The sequence below is a fragment of the Lepidochelys olivacea genome (genome assembly GCF_965140295.1).
Source record: "Lepidochelys olivacea isolate rLepOli2 genome assembly, chromosome: 1".
Taxonomy (NCBI): Eukaryota; Metazoa; Chordata; order Testudines; family Cheloniidae; genus Lepidochelys; species Lepidochelys olivacea.
In genome coordinates, this window is record NC_140411.1 from 110,823,759 (window position 1) to 110,849,977 (window position 26,219).

At 42.2% G+C, this 26,219-nt stretch overlaps 1 protein-coding gene across 5 annotated transcripts in view; it reads left to right on the plus strand.

Annotated features, from left to right (window-relative positions):
• ARHGEF7 (Rho guanine nucleotide exchange factor 7) overlaps window positions 1-26,219 on the plus strand; it is a 202,299-nt gene that overhangs the window by 119,798 nt on the left and 56,282 nt on the right. For all 5 annotated transcript variants that reach the window (XM_084638282.1, XM_084638279.1, XM_084638278.1 and 2 more), the window contains 3 exons: window positions 5,773-5,867; window positions 6,260-6,355; window positions 18,292-18,414. In XM_084638282.1, the coding sequence (XP_084494408.1) occupies window positions 5,773-5,867; window positions 6,260-6,355; window positions 18,292-18,414 (314 nt within the window). The remainder of the gene's footprint in view (window positions 1-5,772; window positions 5,868-6,259; window positions 6,356-18,291; window positions 18,415-26,219) is intronic.

Here is a 26,219-nt window from a genome sequence, read left to right on the forward strand (position 1 = left end):
TTTTAAATTTGTCAATCTGTATTAGGGGTAAAATTCTCCCCTCTACAGAAAACTGAAGTAAATGGACTCTTTCTTGGGCAAACTACAGGGGAGTTAAGGTTGGGAATCGTTGTTTAACCTAGGGACAGAGTGTAACAATGCCAATAGACCCATAGCCACGGTTCCAACCTCTGGTCTTGAACAAGATTGCCCCAAAATCTTAGCTCTTGTATGGGTGTTTGGAAACTGGCACGCTTGGATGTGGTGGTGCTTGTTGGGTTCTAGTCATGTTGTTCTTGTAACATATTGATGCATGGCAGGAATCTCCACGGGGATATAGTAGAGGTCTATAAAATCATGACTGGTGTGGAGAAAGTAAATAAGGAGGTGTTATTTAGTCCTTCTCATAACACAAGAACTAGGGGATCACCAAATGAAATTAATAGGGAGCAGATTTAAAACGAACAAAAGGAAGTATTTTTTTCCATACAACGCACAGTCAACTTGTGGAATTCCTTATCAGAGGATGTTGCGAAGGCCAAGACTATAACAGGGTTAAAAAAAGAACTAGATAAATTCATGGAGGATAGGTCCATAAATGGCCATTAGCCCGGATGGGCAGGGATGGTGTCCCTAGCCTCTGCCAGAAGCTGGGAATGGGCGACAGGGGATGGATCACTTGACGTTTCCCTGTTAGGTTCACTCCCTCTGGGGCACCTGGCATTGGCCACTGTTGGTAGACAGGATACTGGGCTAGATGGACCTTTGGTCCGACCCCGTATGGCCGTTCTTATGTTCAAGCCTCACAGTAGGTTTTTGGAGAAAGAGTTGTGATACTAGACAGCCCTCATGGAAGGAGGAAGGAGTCAAAGTGCAGTTCAGAGGAAACTCTGAATATGGTGGGGGAAATTTTGCCAACTCCCCTTCCAGGATGGGACAGGGCAGTGGAAAATCTCATAATCTGATGACCTCAGGGCTCTTTCCACAAATATGCTACCTACTCCTCCCTGATCATGTTATTTTATTTTATCAATTTATAGAGCACCATCTGCAATTAATAAACTGTTTTCATACATTCTGATCTCAAAGTAAGTTTGATTTAGTACATATTACACTATGTAATTGAGTATGCAGGACAAGATATGTGCTTGGCAGGGGAATATATAAATAATAAATTGCAGTGAATTATTTTGATGCAAAGCCCATCCATCTTGACATATAAGGATACTTAAGAACTACATAATCTGAACCAGATGTAGAATTAACAATGAAATACATTACTTTAAATGAAGGATAAATAAGTAACTAGATGCTGCAAAGTGGGCATGTTATCACATGACATCCCTGTAGGACAGGCTTTAAAAAAATTATTTGTACTTTCACCTTTTGCTAGTTGACCATTATAGAATAATAAAGCTTAATGTGTCAAGTTTTATTTCTCTATTATGTAAGTCTATAAGATAATGGTCTACTATATGCAGATAGCACAAATTCAAGTCGAGGATTTCTAGTGACTGTTCTAGGGGTGGAAAACGAGGTAAAGCAATAGTTCACTTTCTGACTCTAATTTTCCATTATTTGTTCCTATATGCTTTAAAATGAGAGCCCTTCTATAACGCCAAACTTCCCAAGCTGCATCAGCTGGCATTTGCGTGTGCAAAATAGTTCATTACAAATCTCCAAGTACCCTTTGTTTGCTTGTCGATGTAGAATTTGTGCATGTGTAACATTTGCATGCCCTGCTTAGGAGTTCATGTTTGAGGATGTGGCTTATTGAGTTCCAGTGATAAAAGCAAAGTACACAATGATTTTTATTTGTTATTATGAGGTGATGCTTTAGATGAGTGATGGTAGTGGTGTGACAAAATGGTAATGTGCCGCATGTCCCTAATGTTGTAACAAAATCTGATTTTCTTTTCATGTGGTTTGAAAGTTGCTCAGTTCTATGTAGGTCATTTAAATCCATTTTTGGGTGATAGTTTTTGCCTTAGGGAGGTTACTGGGTTTGTGTGACAGAACTGTTAACCACGCTTGATTTTTCCATGCCTTGTGACTAAGGGAAAGCTTGCACTGGATGAGCTCAGCTTTCTATGCCATTCATTAGTGTTGCGTATTGTAAAAGCTGCCCTTTCAATGAAAACGACCCGTTCCTTTGGTACCCAGACTTATCTGTGCAAATGTTGTGATGGAGCTTTGAGAACAAGGTCTTTGAGGTCTCATGGGGTCTTGCAGCAGCCAGAACATGCAGAAAGCAGGAAAGGCAAGAAAGGTGATTATTAGAGAATACAGGCATGGTGGTGAGATTAGGAATTCAGAAGTGCTCTGGAGAGGCACTGTAATACTCTATACTTGTAATACTGAGCACTTTATAGAACTTTATATCTTCAAAGTGCTGTACAGACATTTAATCCTCACAACTTCCTTGTGAGGTAGGTAAGTAATACTGAAAGTTGCTGGGGGCAGGGTGACACAGAAAAATGGCATTTAGATCTCTGTGAACCAGGTTTAAAAAAAATGCTTCTCAAAGTAGAAACAAGAATGCTGTATACAATGACAGTCATCACTCTTTATGCAGACAGGAAAGTCAACTAAAGGAGAAGTTTAATGTATTTTAAATGACTTTTAATAATATGTGCATGTCTAATAGCATTGCATCGCACCAGTAGAGTTTTGGAATGATTTAAAATGAAGTAGGTGAATCTGGTAACTTACCTTTTTGAGTAGGGCTTTACAGCACAGTGATATTGACTGTTCAATGCATTTTAATTTCCTGGGGGTACTGCTGCATATTGATTCTTAAAAATGTTGAAATATTTGCTACCTTTTTAAATGATTTTTTTTTCAAAAAAATCAAGCGATCTCTGTACAGGTTAATATTATTTAGTCACCAGATTTTCAGGCAGTTATTACGTTGTGAAACAGAACGTACATTCAGAATATTTGCTGTATCATAGAGACTGCCATGGTACTGAGGCTTTTTTCAAGTCTCCAGCAAATTTCTTTCACTTTGGTACTGGAGCACTTTGTCATGTTCAGGATGTCATGTTCTTGATGTTGGTTCATCTGCTTCCTTCTTCTCAGCTTTGGAAAGTTTTGTGTGTGTACATATTGTTTTATGGGAAAGCCGTGTTGGGAAAATTAATTTTGGAGTTAGCCCTGAGAGGGCAAATGGCTCTATGTGTTATGCATTTTATTTTAGCGCTCTTTTTGTTATATTTTTGCATGAAACCTTGTTCACTCTTGTTTGTGATTCTGTAATGATCAGCTATTGTTTTTATCTTTGTTTAGTCCCTTTCCAAATACGTTAAAACTAATACGTTTATTCCCCTTACAGTTTGTGTGCTAATGTTGTACTGTATGTTCTAGCTGCGCAATTAATAGCTAATGCTTTCTCTGTGGCATTCCTCTGACACGGTGTCTTGAAGAATGGAGACATTTTAATCTTTGGGTCAGGATTCAGAGTTCCAACAAGAGAATGAACTCGAAAGTGGTCTCTTTTCCTTCAGATGAATAGAACCATTCAGAGAATAAAGCAGAATTCAACGACACCAAGGAAGGAAACAGTGAATTCTTCATTTTAAATAGTTCAGATGTCATTTGTTTCATCAGGTTTGCATTTAGACATGAATGGCTTTTTATGTCTTAAAACAGAGTATAGACTACAACGGTGAATAATGCATTTAGTGCAGTCCTTGTTATAAATGATGAAATTAGATGTTAATATAGACAAATATAACACAAGAGAGAGAAGGTAATGTGGCAACTTACATGCAATGCATTAAAAGTCACAGAACTATCCAGAACATACCCATGTTACATTGGTTTAAAGCAAGAACAAATCTAATTGTGATTCTGTAAGGCAGAAAAGCTTAAAAATGGTCTGTTTCTTTACATATAAAATATTCTAACAAGTTTAGGGAAGTATATTTAATTCAGACACTAAAGGCCATTCTGTTGCTGAATCACCAGTAAGTAAAATCTGTACTGTGCATATCTGTTGACATTTTGGAGACAATGAAACCTGTCTGAAGGGGCTACAGAACTGTGGTTGCTTAACAAAGGAGGGACTTCTACTATAAATGCATCAGGTCAAGGAAACAACGCCATGCTCTGGGTGTCCCTAAACCCCTGACTGCTAGAAACTGGGACTGGATGGTGGGGTGGATTCCTTGATAAATTTCCGTGTTCTGTTCACTCCCTCTGAAGCATCTTGCACTGGCCACTGTTGGAAGACCAGAACTGGGCTAGATGGATCATTGGTAAGGCTGCGAGTCTGTCATGGAGGTCACAGATTCTGTGACATTTCGTGACCTCTGTGACTTCTACAGTGGCGGGTGCTGGCTCAGGGGCTGCCCAAGCCGAGCAGCCCCAGGGCCAGCAGCAGCAGTTTGGGTGTGTGGGAGGGGGCTAGGGGCAGAGGGGGGGTGCTTTTCTCAGGGTGGGGGGGCTCCCCGTCTCCCACTGGCATGGCCCTGCAGCTCCTAGGCGGAGGGGACAGGGAGCTGCGTGTGCTGCCCATGCTCACATGCCCCCTCCTCTGCAGCTCCCATTGGCTGCAGTGGCCGATGCTTGTGGCAGGAGCAGCGTGCAAAACTCCCTGGCCCCTCCGCTGCCTAGGAGCTGCAGGGACACATGGCGGAGCCGGGTAGGGAGCTTGCAAGCCCCACCAAGCCTCCCCAGCACCAGTGGGGTCCTGGGCCACCTCTCCCAGCATCCGCAGCACCTCTGAATGCCCTCCCAGAACACCCGCGGCCCCCCACCCAAGTTTTAGTATGGGGTATATAGTAAAAGTCATGGACAGGTCACAGGCCATGAATTTTTTTTTGTTGCCTGTGACCTGTCCATGACTTTTACTAAACATACCCATGACTAAAACTTAGTGTTAATCATTGATCTTACCCAGTATGGTCGTTCTTATGTTCTTAGAACCGAGCAGAATACATTTTAGGATCTTTTGGGGCAGTCTCTTTAGAGGAGGTTGCCTAATAAAGAATGATCTCCTGTATACATTTCAAGTTATTCCAAATTACTGCTGTTGATGTACATGTGGTGATGTGATGTAAAAAAGTCTTGTGCCATATTGTTTGTCTTTGTTTTATGTCCGAAACTGTGGTAATTTTTCTGCAGTAGTTTACTGCTGTTACATTCACATTCAGTCAACATTCTGTAATGTGTTTTTAAACAGAATTATCTTAAAATAATCACATTGTGTATTTAAAATTTACCCACAGTCCTCCTAGACACAGAATTGCACTTCCAGGTAAACTCAGTAACAAATTTGGCAGTCAAGATTTGGTGACTGCCTTGGTTTTAATCATTAAGATTGAGGAAATAATCCCAATAGAAGAATAGATGGTAACAAGGGATTCAAAAGACTAGTGCTAACTTCTGGTACTTTTTGTCATTTTCTGAAAACCCCTCAACCGTTTTAAAGTGTATAGAAGCAATAATATTCTCCTACTTTTGAAAAAGCTCAGTGTGTAGGTATTTAAATTCTACAGGAAACATTGTTGCTAAGTTTAATGAAACCTTCCTTTGGGCTTACTCCTTTTGTGGTACATAGACATCTGAAGGAAAAGTTTAATAGCTGCAAAACGTAATATTTAACAACTTATTGTCAGTGTATGAATCTAATTCAGTATCTGATTATTAGCTCTTTGGGTAAGTTTTATGGTCTTACAGTATGCTTGTTACAATAAATGCTAAAAAGAATATTTCAATTTTTAAAAAATATTTTGTAATGTCTCTTTGAAAATAACAAAATAGTCACTAATTGTCATATATTTATTATAGGTGCTACAAAATATTTTAGAAACAGAAAATGAATATGCTAAGGAACTACAGACAATGCTTTCAAACTACTTGCGACCGTTACAAGTCAGTGAAAAGTATGTGTGTTTTGTTTTCTTTTAATTTACCTAGGGCTTAGATTTTGTTTTTCATATGATCAAAACTTCAGTTTTACAAGCTTTACAGTTAAGTAGTCACTTGGCATTGAAATGTTTGCCTATAATCTCTTAGGCTTTGATTGTAAGATCATTGGTGCAGGGTCTGTTTTTTTGTCCTCTTTGTCCAGTGCCTAGCACAGTAGGGTCCTGCACCATGACTAGGGCTCCTAGGTGCTATGGTAATGCAAATAAATGACAATAGTAAATACATATTTTTGTTGTCAAATCTATGACTTTGATTAAAGTAGAAATAGAAGTAAAGTTTTATATGTAGGTTGGGGTTTTTTTTGAGCTTGCAGCTGCTTACTAAGCTTTATTTTTCTTGGCTTCAGATTAAACTCTGCAAATACTTCATATTTAATGGGAAACCTGGAAGAAATCAGTTCCTACCAGCAAATGCTTGTACAGTCATTAGAAGAATGCACCAAGTAAGTACTACACAAACAGGCTGCAGAATTAAAGTTGGGAAATTCTTTCTTCTGCATATTCTGGGGACACTGTTGTTTCTGGAAAATGAAACTTTCATTTTTCAGTGCTGTCATCTCAAGGGTTGGTTCATCTTCTTACAGCAATCTAGGCTTGAAAAACCCACTCAGCTCTTTGCTTAAGAAGCAGTGGCAGCAGCAGCAGGTTGGGAGTGGGGATGTTGCATTATGTCACTGCATGTATGATGAGGCAAAGCTGAGCAGATGGTACTACTGGTAGAGAAAGAGGCCTTATATTGTGAGAGAAGGGAACTCTCCCCGTCCACTGGAGAGAGTGAGAGAAAGATTGTTGGGATTGGAGAGAACGTGTAAGGTGAGGAAAATGGCAGGGAAATAATGTAAAAAAAGAAAAAGAGCATGTGTGAATCAGGAGATGGACTATGTGTGGGAAAGATTATGTTCATAGGTTTAAATCTTGAACTCTGCTAGTCATTTGTTTCACACATCGAGGGGGAGGGGCACAGAGGGAATTAGAAGGATCATCGGTCTCGGTAGCATACTCTACATATGGGCTGTGCCATGAGCAGAAAAGACCTAGTGCTGCCAAACCTGCAGCCATGGGGGGCGGATCGGGTTATCAAGGCCTCCCCCAGCAGGATTAGGTTGACATGTTAATGTGATGTTTACTGCTTATGCCCTTGTACTACATGGTACAGAATATGAGCTAATACTTTCTGAATGAAAGTTTTATGGTGACAAAAACCTAAGCACACTTAAGGAATTAAGAACCTCGTTTCTTTTAGCAATGGCCCTCTCTATAATTCCTTATCCTATTCCCCGCATCTGGCTCCACATCCAAATCTGGAGAACTTGTACCAAGGAGAGAGGGTAAGGAAGAGTTTGGGACTACATGTAGGGTGACAGGGGAATTCTTGTAGCAGTGCTCCCCCCACTCGTGCTTTGGGAGACAGGCATTTCACCCGGCCATGTAGCCTTAGTCCGTGGCTCGAATGGGTTAGGTAAATTTATAAAACCCTGAGAGAAACTATATCGTGCCTTCTTAAATGCCTCTTTACTTCATTGCTTCACTTCTGTTACTGAGTTCTGTGGGTGCCAATATAACGGTTGCTGAATTTTGGAGGTCACTTAAGTGAAATGTTCCGCATGTACATATTGTAATTCTTCATGCATTTTGATGGTTAAGATATTCTACATATATATATAAGAGAGCAGAACACCTATCTCATAGATTCATAGATACTAAGGTCAAAAGGGACCATTATGATCATCTAGTCTGACCTCCTGCACAACGCAGGCCACAGAATCTCACCCACCCACTCCTGCGAAAAACCTCACCTATGTCTGAGCTATTGAAGTCCTCAAATCGTGGTTTAAAGACTTCAAGGAGCAGAGAATACTCCAGCAAGTGACCCGTGCCCCATGCTACAGAGGAAGGCGAAAAACCTCCAGGGCCTCTTCCAATCTGCCTTGGAGGAAAATTCCTTCCCGATTCCCATATATGGCAATCGGCTAAACCCTGAGCATATGGGCAAGATTCACTAGCCAGATACTACAGAAAATTCTTTCCTGGATAACTCAGATCCCACCCCATCTAACATCCCATCACAGGCCATTAGGCCTATTTACCATGAATATTTAAAGATCAATTAATTACCAAAATCATGTTATCCCACAATACAATCTCCTCCATAAACTTATCGAGTTTAATCTTAAAGCCAGATAGATCTTTTGCCCCCACTGCTTCCCTTGGAAGGCTATTCCTAAACTTCACTGCTCTGATGGTTAGAAAGCTTCGTCTAATTTCAGGTCTAAACTTCCTGGTGGCCAGTTTATATCCATTTGTTCTTGTGTCCACATTGGTACTGAGCTTAAATAATTCCTCTCCCTCTCTGGTATTTATCCCTCTGATACATTTAAGGAGAGGAATCATATCTCCCCTCAGCCTTCTTTTAGTGAGGCTAAACAAGCCAAGCTCCTTGAATCTCCTTTCATAAGACAAGTTTTCCATTCCTCGTATCGTCCTAGTAGCCCTTCTCTGTACCTGTTCCAGTTTGAATTCATCCTTCTTAAACATGGGAGACCAGAACTGCACACAGTATTCCAGGTGAGGTCTCACCAGTGCCTTGTATAACGGTACTAAAACCTCTTTATCCCTATTGGAAATACCTCTTCTGATGCATCCCAAGACCGCATTAGCTTTTTTCACAGCCATATCACGTTGGCGACTCATAGTCATCCTATGATCAATACTCCAAGGTCCTTCTCCTCCTCCGTTACTTCTAATTGATGCGTCCCCAGCTTATAACTAAAATTCTTGTTATTAATCCCTAAATGCATGACCTTACACTTCTCACTATTAAATTTCATCCTATTACTATTACTCCAGTTTACAAGGTCATCCAAATCCTCCTGTATGATATCCCGGTCCTTCTCTAAATTGGCAATACCTCCCAGCCTTGTATCATCTGCAAACTTTATTAGCATACTCCCGCTTTTTGTGCTGAGGTCAGTAATAAAAAGATTAAATAAGATTGGTCCCAAAACTGATCCTTGAGGAACTCCACTGGTAACCTCCCTCCAGCCTGACAATTCACCTTTCAGTAGGACCTGTTGTCGTCTCCCCTTTAACCAATTCCTTATCCACCTTTCAGTGTTCATATTGATCCCCATCTTTTCCAATTTAACTAATAATTCCCGACGTGGCATGGTATCAAACGCCTTACTGAAATCTAGGTAAATTAGATCCACTGCATTTCCTTTGTCTAAAAAATCTGTTACTTCCTCAAAGAAGGAGATCAGGTTGGTTTGACATGATCTACCTTTTGTAAAACCATGTTGTATTTTGTCCCAATTAGCATTAACCTCAATGTCCTTAACTACTTTCTCCTTCAAAATTTTTTCCAAGACCATGCATACTACAGATGTCAAACTAACAGGCCTGTAGTTACCCGGATCACTTTTTTTCCCTTTCTTAAAAATAGGAACTATGTTAGCAATTCTTCATTCATACGGTACAACTCCAGAGTTTACAGATTGATAAAAAAATTCTTGCTAATGGGTTTGCAATTTCAGGTGCCAATTCCTTTAATATTCTTGGATGAAGATTATCTGGGCTCCCCGATTTAGTCCCATTAAGCTGTTTGAGTTTCGCTTCTACCTCAGATATGGTAATATCTACCTCCATATCCTCATTCCCATTTGTCATGCTACCATTATCCCTAAGATCCTCTTTAGCCTTATTAAAGACTGAGGCAAAGTATTTGTTTAGATATTGGGCCATGCCTAGAATATCCTTAACTTCCACTCCATCCTCAGTGCTTAGCGGTCCCACTTCTTCTTTCTTTGTTTTCTTATTTATATGGCTATAGAACCTTTTACTATTGGTTTTAATTCCCTTTGCAAGGTCCAACTCCACATGGCTTTTGGCCTTTCTCATTTTATCCCTTCATGTTCTGACCTTAATAAGGTAGCTTTCCTTGCTGATCCCTCCCATCTTCCACTCCCTGTATGCTTTCTGCTTTTTCTTAATCACCTTTCTAGGATGCTTGCTCATCCAGCTTGGTCTACAACTCCTGCCTATGAATTTTTTCCCCTTCCTTGGGATGCAGGCTTCTGACAGCTTCTGCAGCTTTGATTTAAAGTAATCCCAGGCTTCCTCTACCTTTAGATCCATAAATTCTTCAGTCCAATCCACTTTCCTAACTAATTTCCTTAATTTTTGAAAGTCAGCCCTTTTGAAATCAAAAACCCTAGTTGCAGATTTATTTTTGTTAATCCTTCCGTTCAGTTTGAACTGAATTAGCTCATGATCACTTGAACCAAGATTATCCCCTACAACCATTTCTTCTATGAGGTCCTCACTATTCATTAAAACCAAATCTAAAATGGCATCCCCTCTAGTTTGTTCAGCAACTACTTGATGTAGGAATCCATCAGCTATTGCATCTAGGAAAATCTGAGCCCTATTATTATTATTAGCACTCGTCCTCCATTCTGTATCTGGGAAGTTAGTCTCCCATGATCACGCAGTTTCCATTAGTATTTACTTTATTAAAAAGGGCTCTATCCATTTCCAAATTAGATCGCGGCGGTCTATAGCACACCCCAAGCACTATCCCAAGGGAGGCTTTAGTAGTTTTCTTCCCCAATGTAATTTTTGCCCAGACGGACTCTGTCTTATCCATTCCATCGCTTCTTATTTCTTTACATTCTACCTCATCATTGATGTACAATGCTACTCCACCACCTTTTACCTTTATTTCGGTCTTTCCTAAACAGCACATACCCTTCAGTACCTGTAGTCCAGTCATGACTACTATTCCACCATGTTTCTGTTATCCCTATAATATCTGGTTTCACTTCCTGCACCGGTAGCTCTCGTTCCTCCATTTTGTTACCTAGGCTCCTCGCACTGGTGTACAAACATCTTAATTTTTGCTGTTTGGCCTCGCTCACATTCTGTACCCTATTAGGCATGGTCATTCTACAGCCAGTATAACCTATTAGACTGGTATCCACACTGCCCTTCCTCCTTATATACATTCTCCTACCCATGGCTGTAACCTTTCTTACTTTGTTTTCTTCCCTCTCAATGCTAAAATCCGTTGTGGAGATTACCTGGACATCTCCCAACCATCTCCCCCAAATTCCTAGTTTAAAGCTCTCTTAATCAGTTGTGCCGGCCTCCATCCTAGAAGTCTATTTCCTTCCCTACTCAGATGAAGTCCATCCTGAGAGAACTGTCCTCTGTCCATGAATGCCTCCCAGTGGCCATACGTCCCAAAGTCCTCCTTATAGCACCACTGCCTAAGCCATCTGTTGATAGTCAGAATCTTGTCACACCTTTGTTGCCCTTCTCTAGGAACAGACAGAATCCCACTAAAGATCACCTGAGCCTCGATTTCCTTAAGCATCTTCCCCAGCCTAGCATAGATTCTCACTGGAAAGTATTAAGGGAGACTATCCGTGTCATTTGTTCCCACATGAAGGATAATTAGGGGATTCTTTCCTGCTCCCTTTAGGATCCTTTTGAACCTCAGGTCTACATCCTGTATCTTAGCACCTGGAAGACAGCACACCCTTCTATTCTCTGGATCAGCTCTGGTTACAGGCCTGTCTATTCTTCTCCTTTACCATATAATAATGCCAGTTTGTGTACCTCTGACATATAGATTAGTGTGATGATTTTCAGCATTTAAAATTACACAAAGACAATTATTTAGACTTTGCTACCTGATTTAAACTGTAGCAGATCACCTTCCTGTAATGTCCTTTATTTCCTGTTCTTGCTACTTAAAATAATGCTACTGTGTAATATATTGAGAACATAACAGATGCTGGTAGGTGGGCAGAGGAAACAATGCCCCAGGACTACAGAAGATTGCAAATGTTCTGTATTATATTCTCCTCATCAACACATTGGCAATACCAACTTGTATTTTCAATTTAATTTTCATCCTTGTGTACTGACTTGAGTTGCTGACTTCCTGCTGTTTCAATCCAATCCATCATAACTCCTGTAGTGTAGAAGAATGCCTGCCATGATGTCTTGATTTTTGTCAACTTGCCATGTTGTTTTGGCTGGCAAACCTGCTCTATAAACTACAGCAGCTTCTAGGCTCAAAATAGGTTTACCATTTTATTTTTTGACAGGGATCTTAAGGTTTCATCGTTCAGGCACTTCATGTTGCAGTGTACAGTGAAAAGATGTGATGTACACAAATGACCAAATGCAGACACTCTGCCAGTAATTTTAAATAGTTTTTATGTTAGTATTGCCAGCCTAAATAACGTGACATATTGACATGCATGAGAATGGAAATAAATTGAATATCATTTCCTCTTTTCAAGTAGGTTCATTTTTTTTCTGTCCTTTGAGTTGCTTGCAAAAGGTTCATTGGTTCGTATCTCAACAACAGAGATTTTCCAGTGCATTGTTAAGTGTCTTTTCAGGCATCTTGCTATCTAACTTGTTTAATCCTGCTACTGGTGTAAATTAGATTATTACAGAACACACACGCCTTAGCAGCTTGATAAAGTTGTGGTTTGTTGTAGGATTTTTTGGCCTGGCAAAATCTCCAGTGTTTTGGAATCTAATCTTTGCGGGGTAGTTTGATTTTTTCGTTTGCAGCATTCTGGAAGTTTCTCTTGTGTTCTATAGAGGGTTTGTCCTCCTTAAACTTGCCTCCGGACACTTATATTACAGCATAGACAATGTGGTGCCCCACAGACATTTCTCGTCTGGCTGCCTGGGCAGTTGCTGCCATCAGATAAATTCTTTTAGGGTTACAGTACTTCTCTCTTCATCAGGTAAGTGACAGTAAAAGTGCAGTGTTTGAAAAGATCCTAACTAACCTACACTTCAGGATTCTTCCTAGTGCTAGATTTAAATTAAGTTAAACAATGCTGTCTCTACAGATTTTGCCCAGCCTGTTGTCTCATTTTGGTTTCATTGAATAGTATCTAAGGGAAGCGGGAATATGATTATTGGGTGGAGTTGAGTGAGGTCCACAAATTGTCTATGATATACCACTTAAGAGTGTGTGTGTGTGTGTGTGTGTGTGTGTGTGTGTGTGTGTAAAAGTGTGAGTGAGAGAGAGGAGTAGAAGGGCCAGTAAGGGCAATGGTTGAAGAAGGATGGCTTTAACTGAAACCTTCTCATAGTCACAAAGAAAACCTTGAAAATGTGAATTGAATTGTAAACCAATACAGTTCTTCCTGAGTTTGTAGGCAGCCTAAAACGATAGCTTGGAGAAGTGTGAAATGCCTCCTTCCATTCCTCACAATGAGTTATTAATTGTGAAACCTAAACGTGACAATATAAACATCAACATCCAGTTAATACAGTGGTCCCCAAACTTTTGAGGGTCGCTCCGCCCCTTACCTGCGCGGGGAGGGGGTTCTGGACAGGGGTAAGGGGGCCGAGCCTGGGGCCGCAGCTGTGGGTGGATCTGAGGCTGAGTGCAGTGGCGGGAGCAGAGCCACAGCCGGGCTGTGGTGGGGGCTGGCAGCCGGACCTGTGGCCAGGTGGGGTTTCGCTCCTGGCCCCGTCCCCAGCCTTGGTCCCAGGCCAGGAATGGAGCCGCTGGGAACAGGGCCAGGAGCTGGGGTCACAGCTACTGGCAGGACCAGAGCAGAACTAGGGGCAGAGCAGGTCCCATGGGAGCTGGCCTAGACCCTGCCACGCCCTGCCAGATGTTCCTCTGCGCCCCCTAGGGCGGTGCGGCCCAAAGTTTGGGGACCTCTGAGTTAATGTGTTTATTCCACTATCCCAAACTGCATCCTCGAGTGCCAACAGCCTTACTCAATTGCCACAACCTCCAGCTTTCCTCTGACATCTTGTACATGTGATGTTTTGAAAACTGGAAGTGTGGGGACAGCATAAATTAAATAACAATGGGTCTGCAGTACTAGTTGTATTTATTGTTATATTTAATTCTATAAAAAACTAAATTTAAAAAAAATGTGTCTGAAGCTACCACATTTCTAAGATCTTCACCGGAGTATTGCGGTATCCAGAGTCCTTGCAGCAGAATTTAGGTCCAGTATTCTGCAAAATACATAGGTCCTTCAATATAGGATTTAGTGGCATATAATACTAATATTACTGTCTATTCTGGGTGCCAGTCTAGTCTTAGATACAGCTCATGGTCCTGGCCGTCCAGACTCATGAAAAGATTGTGACTGAGCTACTGCATATCCCACTTTTAGTCACTATTTTCGAAAAATCAGGGAATAGTGTTCCATTTTAACCCTAAGTAATATCATTGAGGCTAGTCCTCATATATCTCATAATGAGTAACTGTAATCTACAGATACACTCCTATGTAGTCATAGGTCAGCTGGTATAGTAAATGTGCAACAATGCAGGTTGTGTATTAGACCTTATAATTTCATATAGAGAGTAAATATACATTTTTGGTCCTCTCATAACTCAAACTGTCACACTACTGTACTTTAATTCAAAATTTCTCTGAAAATAAAGTAGCTGTTGGTCTGAGACTTGATACTTCAAAAATTATATTATCTTGAAACTTCATAGAGCTAAAAAAAAAAAAAAAAACCCCAAAACCATAACACTGTCATTTATAATAGATCTATTGACAGACCCTTAACTATAACTTGGCTAGCAGAGAAAAATTGTCATTTCTAAATCATTTGTGTGTATGTTATATACATACATCTGTTGAGTATTTTTAATTCCTGTAATTGCTTTGGTATTGTAATTAAAAACATATGAGAATACTAATGGAATGTCAACTTGAGAATAAATTATATAAAATAACTATCATCTTTATTGGATTTGAACATGCTAATAGCTTCATGCGATGTGGTGACAGATATTAACCTTTGTTCTTCAACAGCTAAAGGAGATAAAAATGACATGCTCGTTATAATAGTTAATGTATTCATTGCTCCTGCAAAATAATAGAAAAATATTAATGACTGATGCATGATCTAGAAAAGTCAAAGGAAATGGGTTACCAACTGTCTCACATTGTGTGTTGTATGTTAATTAGCTGATGTCGGTGGGGAATGTATAGACTAATATTACAATGCCTCTAAAAATGTACAGTAGAGAATAATTTCATGGTCTTTTGGTAAAAGTACAGAATGTCTGAGGGGAAGGTACAGGTAATTTGATGTCTCTGTGTGGAAAAATTATCAAAAATGTGTCAGGTAAACAGAAAACAATATTGAGAGAGACCAAGAAATCCTTTTTCAGCAGCAATTCAGGGGGTGAGGGGGTGGCCTGTTGCCAACAAACATTATTAGTGGCATGTCATTTTCCTGGTAAAGACCAAGCCTGTGTGGCTTTGAAATAACGTGAAAAAAATTATGCTGTAGTTATTATTTTTGCTTCACTATATGTCCTTTTACTGGGGTAGGAATGTTGATTTTACTGATATTAATTGTATGACCCTCTTACTAAGAAAATCATCTTCAGTCAGAACTATGTTAACGTGAACAAGGAACCTTTTAGTTTTTACTTGCAGTGTCCACTTGGGAGAGTTACAGAGCTGTGCTGTGGTATTCACACCCCCTTAGTCCAAGTTGTGGGGCAGTGTAGACAATCCCTAAGGCTACTACTTCTGAACATATTCCCCTCATAATGTTCCAAACATTCTGTTACCTATTTGCATCCTTCCTCCCACCCCACCAAGTATATATATAATCGTTTTTATATTTTCTATTTAACTGTCATACCTTAAATGGAGTGCTTTTACATTACCACAAATCCACATAGGATGCTAACAGGGTGGCATATGCTTGTACTCCCACGAGGATGTAGAACTGTGCTGTTGAGTCATCTTGGTATTAGGTGCTTCGAGATTTTTGTTGAGCACTCTGAGGTTAGATCAGAAGCATAGGCGCTGACTCCGTGAATGCTCCGGGGCTGGAGCGCTCACAGAAAAGAAAAAAAAAGGGTGCTCAGCACCCACCAGCCACTCGCTGATCAGCTGTTCAGTGGCAGGTTGGAGGCGCTGGGGAGAGGGGGCAGGAAGAGGCGGAGCTAGGGTGGGGCCTTAGGGGAAGGGGTAGAGTGGGGCTGAGGCACCCACCCAGAAAAATGAAAGTCGGTGCCTGTGATCAGATATGTTCAGTTAACTCCAGATTAGAAGTATTAAAGGGACCTTGGGTCCAGACAGAAAAAATGCTACAAGGAAATCCACAAGAACAGCTGTTATTTCTTCAGATGGCTGAGAGATGCACTCCTTTCCCCCAAAAACCAGCTGAGGAGGGCAGACAGGCCTCTCAGTTATTCTCCAATGCCATTGTGACTGTTTGGGGTACTGTCTGTACCACTTCTAAATGGTGCATGACTTCATGAAATTGCATCATGAAATTACTGTCATGGAAAGCCTGTATGTTTGTGGATCAGCCATGAATTAACAAGGTTGTATCCTGCTTCTGCCTGGCCAGAGACAATAGTGAGGGATCAGCCCACAAGGATGGTCTGTTCAAAGCAAAACAGGTTGGGACAGTGGGTTGGCTCTAGCTGGGAAAAGACTTCCTCCTCTTATCTGAAGAGAGGGGGATTTAGAAGCAATGGAAAGTTTCCAGGAGGCAGAATGAAAGAAACAGAAGTGTATTAAGGGACTCAGAGGAGGGAACTAGGGGAGAGAGCTATTTTGCAACAGATTAAGGTGAAGGAGGGGCAGGGTGGGTGGGCAAGGGGGTAGAGGACCCTGGCTGTCTGCCTGGACCCGGATGGTTGCACAAGGAAAGGGTGAACTAGCACATGAGGGACGTTTTATGAGTATGCTTTGTACTATCTTGTGCTTTACATGAGTAGGGATACAAAGAGAGTAAAGATGTTAAACTGGACAAAATGTGTGTTCTTTCTGCTTCACCAACTGCTGGGTACACCTGAGAGAGTTCAGCTGTAAACCAGAAGCTTGCCACCTTTGGGGTGCAGTTCTGGGAGAGGGGTGTGTTTAAATACCAGGGAGTCCGAAGCACAGGAGCCGACTTTCTGATTCTCTGTGGTGTGCTCCACCCCCACTCCATCCCCAGCCCTATCCTTACTCCACCCCTTCCCCCAAAGCCCCACCCTGCCTCTTCCCGCCCTGCCCCCTCCCCTGAGTGCGCCCTGCCATAGATGAATGGGGGAGCGATCTAAAGGGGAGGTCACATGACCGGTCATGCATCTGTCCCATCCCCTGCCCCCCGCCTCCCTCGGCAACCCCTGCGCACCCAGCTCGAGGCCACCGCGCTCTCTCCACTGCACGTTACCTGTAGGGGGCGCTCTCCTCCCGCTGCGCCTGTCCCCACAGCGTGTTCCGCCGCCCTCCCTGGGAGGGAGTCTGAGCAGGGAGCTGCCTGACTGGGGCAGTGGTTGGGCTCTGTCCAGGCTCCAAGAACTTGGAGATCCAGAGTGCCAAAGGCTTGGATTCCCATCACAGCAGTCCTGGTAGGCAGTGGTGCTGGAATTAGTGCTGGGGTTGATAAATTGTTTTTGTTGAAACTTTTCAGCCAAATTCACCCTCATGCAGAAACCAAACACGGGAAATTCCACCCTAAAAAGTAAATGATTGAAAAGGTTTATGAACAACTGACAAAGGCCTTGTCTACAATAGAAAGTTGTACCACTTTACAACTTGTTGTTAAGTTAGTGTAAACACAGTTATATCTGTGTAAAGGTCCTTTAAACCAGTATAACTATTCCACTCGGGGGAGAGGGGTAACTATACCAGTGTAAGGCACCTTTATTCTGGTATAGCTACATCCATACTAGGGCTTGAACAAGTATAACTATATTGGCAAAAATATCACACCCCTGACTGACATTATCATACCAGTACAACTTTGATGTGAAGATCCCGCCGAAGACTACCTTTAATGATGAGTAAGGCTGCGAGTCTTTCATGGAGGTCACGGATTGCAGCAGCGGCAGGGCCCCTGGCCACCCACTGCCCAGAGCAGCAGCAGTGGTGGTGGGGCCCCGGGCCACCCCACTACCCCAGCAGCTGGGGGCCTGGAGTGCCCCTCCCCCCAGGATCAGCAGCATCCCTGGAAGCCACACAGACACACACCTTAAGATTTAATTAGGAGTATTTTTAGTAAAAGTCATGGACAGGTCACCAGCCCGTAACTTTTTGGTTATTGCCTGTGACCTGTCCATGACTTTTACTAAAAATACCCATGATTAAATTGTAGCCTTAATTATAAGTGTCACTGTACATTCTGCCTACAGTATGGTGACATAGCTTTGCATGGCAATATATGGAGATTATAGGGTAGAATCATTGGGAGAGGAAGATATTTGTAGTTACTGATTCTGGGATAGACTGATGGTTGTAGAGTAATTTGAGGTCACCTTTCTCAAAGAGTAACATGTTCTTGCTGTTTAAGTCTTTTGTTTTGTCTTGATAGTGTTACTATAATTTAATCTTCCTTCATGTCACTTACTTTAGGTTGCCTGAAGCTCAGCAAAGGGTTGGAGGATGCTTTCTAAATTTAATGCCACAAATGAAAAACTTATACCTTGCATACTGTGCCAACCACCCGTCAGCAGTAAATGTTCTCACAGAACACAGGTATGTTTATTTTATATTCAATTAAAACTCCTACAGAAAAAGTGATTAAAATAAGAAGTATGTAATTTTAAAAAAAAGCTGATAGGTGCACTTACTTTAAATACCCTACAGCCTTTTTGGTGAGTGCTCATTGCATTGTAGCCTGTTTAACCAAACCAAAGCTATTCTGCACACCCAGGGCCATTGTATCACTCTCTGGAAAACTATTCTTTGAGAAGATTTTTATAACCTAAACAATGCACATAAACTGTCAACATGTAAAGGAAACAGTAGTACATATTATCTTAGTTTTGAGAGCATCTGTGTGAAAATGTTGTTGATTTTGAAAGTTCTGGCATGACTGATTTTGGTTTCTGTAACTTTCTACTGTCTGCCATCTGTATCTTAACTGTTGAAGGGTTGTGTTGGAGATCTAACTTTCCAGCTTCTGGAAAGACCAAGTGCAGGGCTAGAGTCTAATCTCAGATGCATAAGCATAAATCATGACATGCCTTGAAAAAATTGATACCTTTCCACACACATGTGAAATGCTAATTTTTCCATACAGTAAGAGGTGGTGTGCATTTCCACATACTGGAATTAGAACTTGGATCTTACATTTTGAGAGCAATAAATTTGCATGGAAAGCATTCAGAAAATGTTAACTTAATAGTTCTGAAAACATTTTATATTTATTTTCAACTTCACTCTAATGAAGTCAGTGTCACGATTTATGTGACTATAGGTAATACGTGCATAGTTGTTGCAGGATCAGGGCCTTAATTTTGTATAGTTTACAAAATGAGCATCTCTTGTTTGTCAGAAACAAGCATTTGAGCTAACATGACTACCTTTAGCTGCTGAGGTGGTTTGGCTATGTTTAGGGCCCCATTCATGTATAGCACAGTTGCAGGCACCGTGTCTTACAGAGGAAGAAAGTTTGGAGCTAGACTGTTGCATTTAAGCCACAGCCGCATTCTAGTAAAGGTGGGGAGCTGTCCTGCAACTGGATCTCCTCCTAAGGATTCCTGAGAAGCAAATGCTGTGGTATTTGTTCCAGTAACTTTTCAAGGGGCTGAGTGTGTGTTCGCCTTGGAAGTCTAGGAAGCTTTGGTGGCTGCTGTGGGCATGAGTCAGAGAACCATAGCCATCCTACCCTGCCCTTCTCCATGAAGTTAGAAGCCATAGGGGAGCAAGCAGGGAGCACTGCCTGTACTTCCCTCCAGAATTTTTGCCCTTGGCAATGAGCCAGGGAAAAAGGCTCTTTACAACCTCTCCACCTTCCCTGTGCAAAGTCAGACATGACTGAGGCCTTCATTTTCAACAATATTCGTTTTTCAGTAATATGTTCTATGGTCTAGTCATGCCTCTTATTCATTCTCAGTCATGTAAAATGTAAACCTTTGAATCATTTGATACAGGTGACCTGTCCCCAACTTCCTCCTTAACTAAGGTTTTCTAATGTTTTGTGTTTGTGAAAGAACAAACTGAAATGCTTGCTGCGTGTTACAGTGAAAGCAAACAGTGACAGAGTACTCTGTATGGGAGGTGAAGAGGAAGGAAAATAAAATGTATAAAATGCTGTAATTTTTTTTTTCTTGCTGATGACTAGTCTCAGCTGGCATTCTCTGTACACTGTGAAGTATTCAGACAATACGCGTCCAGGATTTTTAATAATCTTGTTCAGCCTAAGGACTTTCTCACATTTTCTGCTAAGTAGTTAGTGCCTCTGCCATCTTCCCACATGCCAGGCTGGGATTCCATGTAAATAGGACTTGGCAATTGATAGCAAAGTGAACAGATATATTTCTTAAGATTTGGCGATGTGTAGGGGAAAAATTTATTCCGTGCTTCAAAACTGTTCAGAGAACAGAGGAGAAAACTGGTGCCTTTAGAATTACAGATAAAATGTTTATAATGGGGGAAGATTATAGTTGTGTTACTGGGGAGAAGAAGAAATGCTGCTTCTGGAAGGTATCACCCAGATAAAAGATATTGCAGTCCCTTTCTGGTCTGTAAAATCAACTTTGTGAATCCCTATAGAAGTCATCAAAAATACCATAGAACAATCAAATAATACACTGTAGGCATGCAGCTAGTTTCAAGGTAATCTGACTGTTTGCCAGAGGCAGAGAGCAAAGGGAAGCATGTCCTGATGAATGAGCTCCCGTTTAGCATGTTGTTTTGTCTGTTTGAATGAGATGTGTCAATGGAAATATGAACTCTGGATTTGTAATTGCCTCCTGTAGTGGTTTAGAGTGGGTCCTCCCTGTCAGTCGCTGAAGGAGGCCATTCCACCTTGCTACACCACCTAACGGCTGATAGTCAATTGCCAGGGGATTAGCACAGTAAGTGTCATCAAAGAGTCTAGGACCCTGGCCCCTTGGCGTGGGGCAGGGCAATTGGCAGTCTTTAGCCCAGATCCCTGGCTGAGGCAGACAGCAAACACAGACAGGCTGTCCAGCCTAAGGTGGGGAGGCTGCCACCCCAGGTGTGGGGTTGGCACCAGGGGTAGGAGGCCCAGCCCCACCCTATTCCCCCGTGTCCCAGCCCAGGGCCATACCAGTGGCGAGCAGTCCTGCCATTGGGTCAGCGTGGATCCTGCCAGAACATGCTGGCTCTGGTTTTGACAACACAGCCAGAATAATGTCTGGTTTCCCTGGGCTACTTCCTATCCCTCCTTGTTCATAGGGCTTCGTTGCTCTTGGGTCCTCAGTCTCTTTGGGGAACTCGGCAGCCGGCAGTCCCAGCAGCTCCTCGAGGTATTTGGCCGATGGCAGCCTCAGCAATTCCCCTCCCTCAGGGTCCTCCTCCGGGGGTAGGGGTTGGCACAGCTCAGTCCCTGGCCCAGGGCCCAGCAGCAAGGCAGAGGCATCCAACTCCGTCCCTGGCTCTGGCCCAACTGAGCTGGAGGCCCCATGTCTTATACTTCCCGTTCTGCCCCTCTGCTTCCAGCACAAGGGCAGGCCCAGCCTGGCTCCACCCACTAAAGGGTGGGGAGTGGTTCCTACCTGTGAGTCTCGGTGGGAGGCCTCTCCACCTTGCTACGCCTCCATTTAAAATGTTTAGTGCTTTTTCTTTTATTAAACCCTGCTATAGCAGACCACAACGTATGCCATCGAAAATACTGTTTTCAAAATCTACCATAAAGAAGCAAGAAGTTAAATTTAACAGTGCAACTCCAAAACTGTTGACCTCTCTTACAGAACAACAGAAACCCCTTAGATCAGAGGTGGGCAAACTACGGCCCGCGGGCCACATCTGGCCCACGGGACCCTCCTGCCCGGCCCCTGAGCTCCTGGCCCAGGAGGCTAGCCTCTGGCCCCTCCCCTGCTGTCCCCCCCCCGCCCCCCCCTACAGCCTCAGCGCACTGCGCCACCGGCGCAACGCTCTGGGTAGCCGGGCAGCACTGTTGCAGAGCCGCAGCCTGACCCGGTGCTCTGGGTGACATGGCTGTAGCGCGACTAGTGCTCTGTGCTGCGCGGTAAGGGAGCGGGGGGGGGTTGGATAGAGGGCGGGGGAGTGGTCAGGGGGCAGGGGTGTGGATAGGGGTCGGGGCAGTCAGGGGGCGGGGAACAGGGGGGTTGGATGGGGCAGGAGTCCCGGGGGGCAGTCAGGAATGAGATGGGAGATTGGATGGGGCGGCAGGGGGCAGTCAGGGGTGGAGGGTCTGGGGGTGGTCAGGGGACAGGGAGCAGGGGGTGGTGGATGGGGCCTGGGGGGGCCATCGGGGACAGGGAACGGGGGGGTTGGATGGGGCAGGAGTCCTGGGGGGCCGTCGGGGCGAGAAGCAGGGGGTTTGAATAGGAGGTGGGGACCGGACCACACCTGGCTGTTTGGGGAGACACAGCCTCCCCTAACCGGCCCTCCATACAATTTTGGAAAGCCGATGTGGCCCTCCGGCCAAAAAGTTTGCCCACCCCTGCCTTAGATTATAAGATTTTAAGGGTCGGAAACGTGTCTCTTTCTGCCTTGAATGTCACTGAATATACTGATGGCACAAAGTAAAAATATATAAATATGTAAAAATTCTAATAAATACCATGTATTGTCTCCTAATTACATAGAACTTTTTCTGTTACCATAAAGATCTGTGAGATATGTTTAGTTTACACTGAGGTTCAGGGATAGCAGCCTCTAAAACAGTAAATGAGGGAACTTCATTACAATTATTAAATACCAAAAATTAGGTTAAGATTGCACAGTTAAATTTACACTAAATCAGAGAATGGAAAAATTAAGATTGCAAAAGCAATGCTCAGTTGCATTGCAAAGCCTGTATATTTTTATGGTATGTATTTAGCAGCAGAAACATGAATATTACTGAGCAATACATTTAACAAGAAAAAGGTAGAGAATATTACATGTGTACTCTGAATTCATTCACTGACTTTTGGGATTTGAATTGTACAGTGTGCAACTGATTTAATAGTATTTGAGGGAGAAAAATGGAAAATGGCTTGGAACTATCATCCTACAGCTTTTCTATCAGAGATTGTACCCTCCTTGCACTCGGCCTCTGTGTGCTTCAGTAACTAAACACTTGTGCATAGTGCTTGCCTACAAAATGGTCTGCTTCATTTGCTCAGTATACAATTTTAAAGTCATAACTTTTGCTACATAAAAAACAAAACAATTTATCAAAGCCACTGCACCTCAAAGAGGACTAAGTCCATGCCAAGTTATAAAAAAACATTTAGGATATTCTTACTGTAGCTAAGACTTTTTAAAAAGATTATTTTAATTGTTAAAATAGTATATTTTTCACTTTCATAACATTCTAGAGCTGCTAGAAGGATTTAGTTCCAGCTTTTAAAAAATATAATTATAAAAATTGACTTTCGATCAGGAAGAAGTTCATCCATAAAGGTGAATTTTTCATAGTCATGAGCATGCAAAAATACGGGTTATAATGGAAACCATTTTACAGCATTCATTGTAGCATTTGCTGCCAGTTGAATGCAATAATATCAAGATCATATGATAAGCGTCCATCCAGTCCTTTTGAGGGAAACATTAGGTAGCTGGCTTCTTGTGCTTCATAGTTCAAAAGAAATATCAAGCTGTACATCACTGTGAGCTGGTATCCTGATGCCTGTTAAAATTCAACTAAAGTGTTAAGGGATGGAGATAAAGATGAGGTGAACACTGCCAAAATATACATGTTAAAACCCTGCTTTCCTGTCAGGACATACATTGGCTTTAATTTCCTTGAATGTTCAGCATGCAATTCAGACTAACGTTATTGAGTTAACTCTTCTAGCCCCAATGCCGAGAGCAGATCCCCTTGCTGTGATTTTTTTAATTTATTTTTTGGTCACTCTTATACTCTTGTCACTGAACCCCATCTCCTTGTGTTTAGCTTAGTCTGAAGTCATACCAATTTTTAAAAACTGGGGGCTTCAAACCTGATCCTATTAAAGCTAAAAGGAGTGTTGCCATTTACTTCAGTGGGAGCAGGACCGAGACCTACATATGTGCTTATTTTTCGTCATTTATGTCAGATGTTGAGAACGTCTGTTGGCTTGCTCTCAGTCATCTCTCAAATCTTGGAGGGGAGGTTCCATAGAGACTCAGAAAGGAGGAAGTCTGCAAGAGTTTTGAGGCTGCATCTGTGATTTGAAGAGATAGGGAAGATTTATAAGGCCTGATCCTCTAAGGTGCTGAGCACCCTCAACTCCCACGGATTACAGTGGAAGGAGAAGGTGCTCTGTACCTTTCAGGATCAAATTCATTTCAGGCTTTAGTCCAACAAATGAAAAAAATTATTTAATTCAGATTTCTTTAATGCACAGTATAAAAACCTGTAGTGAGTCCTATTGGAGGCATTTCCAATATCTAGCACAGGGATCGGCAACCTTTGGCATGCGGCTCGACAGGGCGAGTCCTCTGGCGGGCTGGGCCGGTTTGTTTACCTGCCGCATCTGCAGGTTTGGCCGATCGCGGCTCCCACTGGCCACGGTTTGCCACTCCAGGCCAACGGGGGCTGCGGGAAGCAGTGGCCAGCACATCCCACGCTGCTTCCCGCAGCCCCCATTGGCCTGGAGCGTCAAAGTGCAGCCAGTGGAAGCCGCGATCGGCTGAACCTGCAGACGTGGCAAGTAATCAAACCAGCCCGGCCCACCAGGGGGCTTACCCGGGTGGGCTGCGTGCCAAAGGTTGCCAATCCCTGATCTAGCACACACTTCACCCGTTTGATCATCCGTTTCCTGCTCCATGCTGGTGTACCCTCTTTTATTCACACCAACAGACTTTTTCTCTCTAGAAATCTAGTGTAGTCTGGGTGAAGTGTAATTTTTCATGCATCAGTTAAAAAAAAAAGAGAGAGAGCGCAAGAAAATGGCGAGGTTTATTTTAAAGGGACACTGAGTGTAGTTAACCTGCTGTTTGCACCAGCCATTGTAAATTCCAGTCTGTATCACTTCCTGTTCATATTCTTCATAGTTTTCTTCTTAGTCATATATAGATAGAATCAGCATGAAAAGAGGCTTTTTTGTACAGTTATAGTATTGAAATATAGGATGAAAACAATAAATGACTGTTTAAAAAAGCTTTGGAGTAGTTTCTCTCTCTCCTTTTTTTTTTATTACTTTCATTGTGAATGAAACAGAGTTTTGTTCAAATTTACAAAGCCACAAACAAATACATTGTTCTTCTTTTCTCTGAATTCAAAGTAATAAAGTAGTCAGAAATAAACCATTGAAATAAATGAAAATAAAAACCAGAATCCTAAATTTTCATGAACGAACGTGCAAAAATGGGGGTAATATCTAGTGTAATGCATGCTGAAGTTTGACTGCTGCACCATCTGTTCTTGAGTTGTTGCTTGCTTTCAGACAAGAACTCTCACTTTTCACCTCCTCCATTAAGTTTGGGACAGTCTAAACTAGCCCTGTTATTCTGTTTCAGTTGTGGGAGTGTAACTTTATCCAAGCATTAGGGTCACTAACCAAGGTATTATTCCTCCAGTGAATACCGTTCTTTGTGAAATTGGGCCAGTGTTTTTATATGCAACGGATTATTTCAGAGCCATCAACTTCTTTCCCAGGAATAAACCTTACAAGGCTTTTTCTTAAAAATGTCCTGAGTCTTTGTTCTGGGGGCAATTTATCAGCTTCAGTGTTTTTTTTAACCTATATCAGTAATGTTTAAGATAACTAAGTAAAAGCTTAGGGGAAAAAATATTTTCCTTGTAATTTTCCTGTTTACATTGTATGTTTGACAGTGCTTTGCATGTAGTCAGGCCTAGATCCAGGAATTTTATGCATGTGCATAAACCCCTTAGCTATTCTCAGGTATAATGTTTTTGCACGGCTGGAGCAAAAGCATGCACAAGCATCTGTTATGTGAGTGGGGCTTTAACGTATCAGCAAGGGAGAGAAAAAATATAAAAAAATAGGAAATTATGATTATAAAACTACAGGGGTCTAGATGCAGGTGTCTCACCAGAAACATCAGTCTTTTGATACTGATGAGATTTTTAAAGGATGCAGTCAACTTAGACGTAAATAAGTTTGATGAACTCTCTGACATGAAGACTGTGGTAGAAATCACTATTTCATATTCTCCCTCAATTCCCCTCTCCTAGTCTGGTACTCTTGTCTCTCACTTTAAGTGCCTGCTAGCGTCCTCTAAGTTCTCTTCTTCCTCTCCACCTTATCCCTTAATGATCTTGTCTCTGTGGCTTCATTTCAGTAGGCATTGAGTGTCTAACTCCCTTAGACTCCTTTGAAAATCCCATCCCTATATGGTGGACATTTGTGTATTTGGAGATATTTTTGTTAGATAAACAGAAAATTTCCAGCTCCAGCTGAATGTATGTAGAA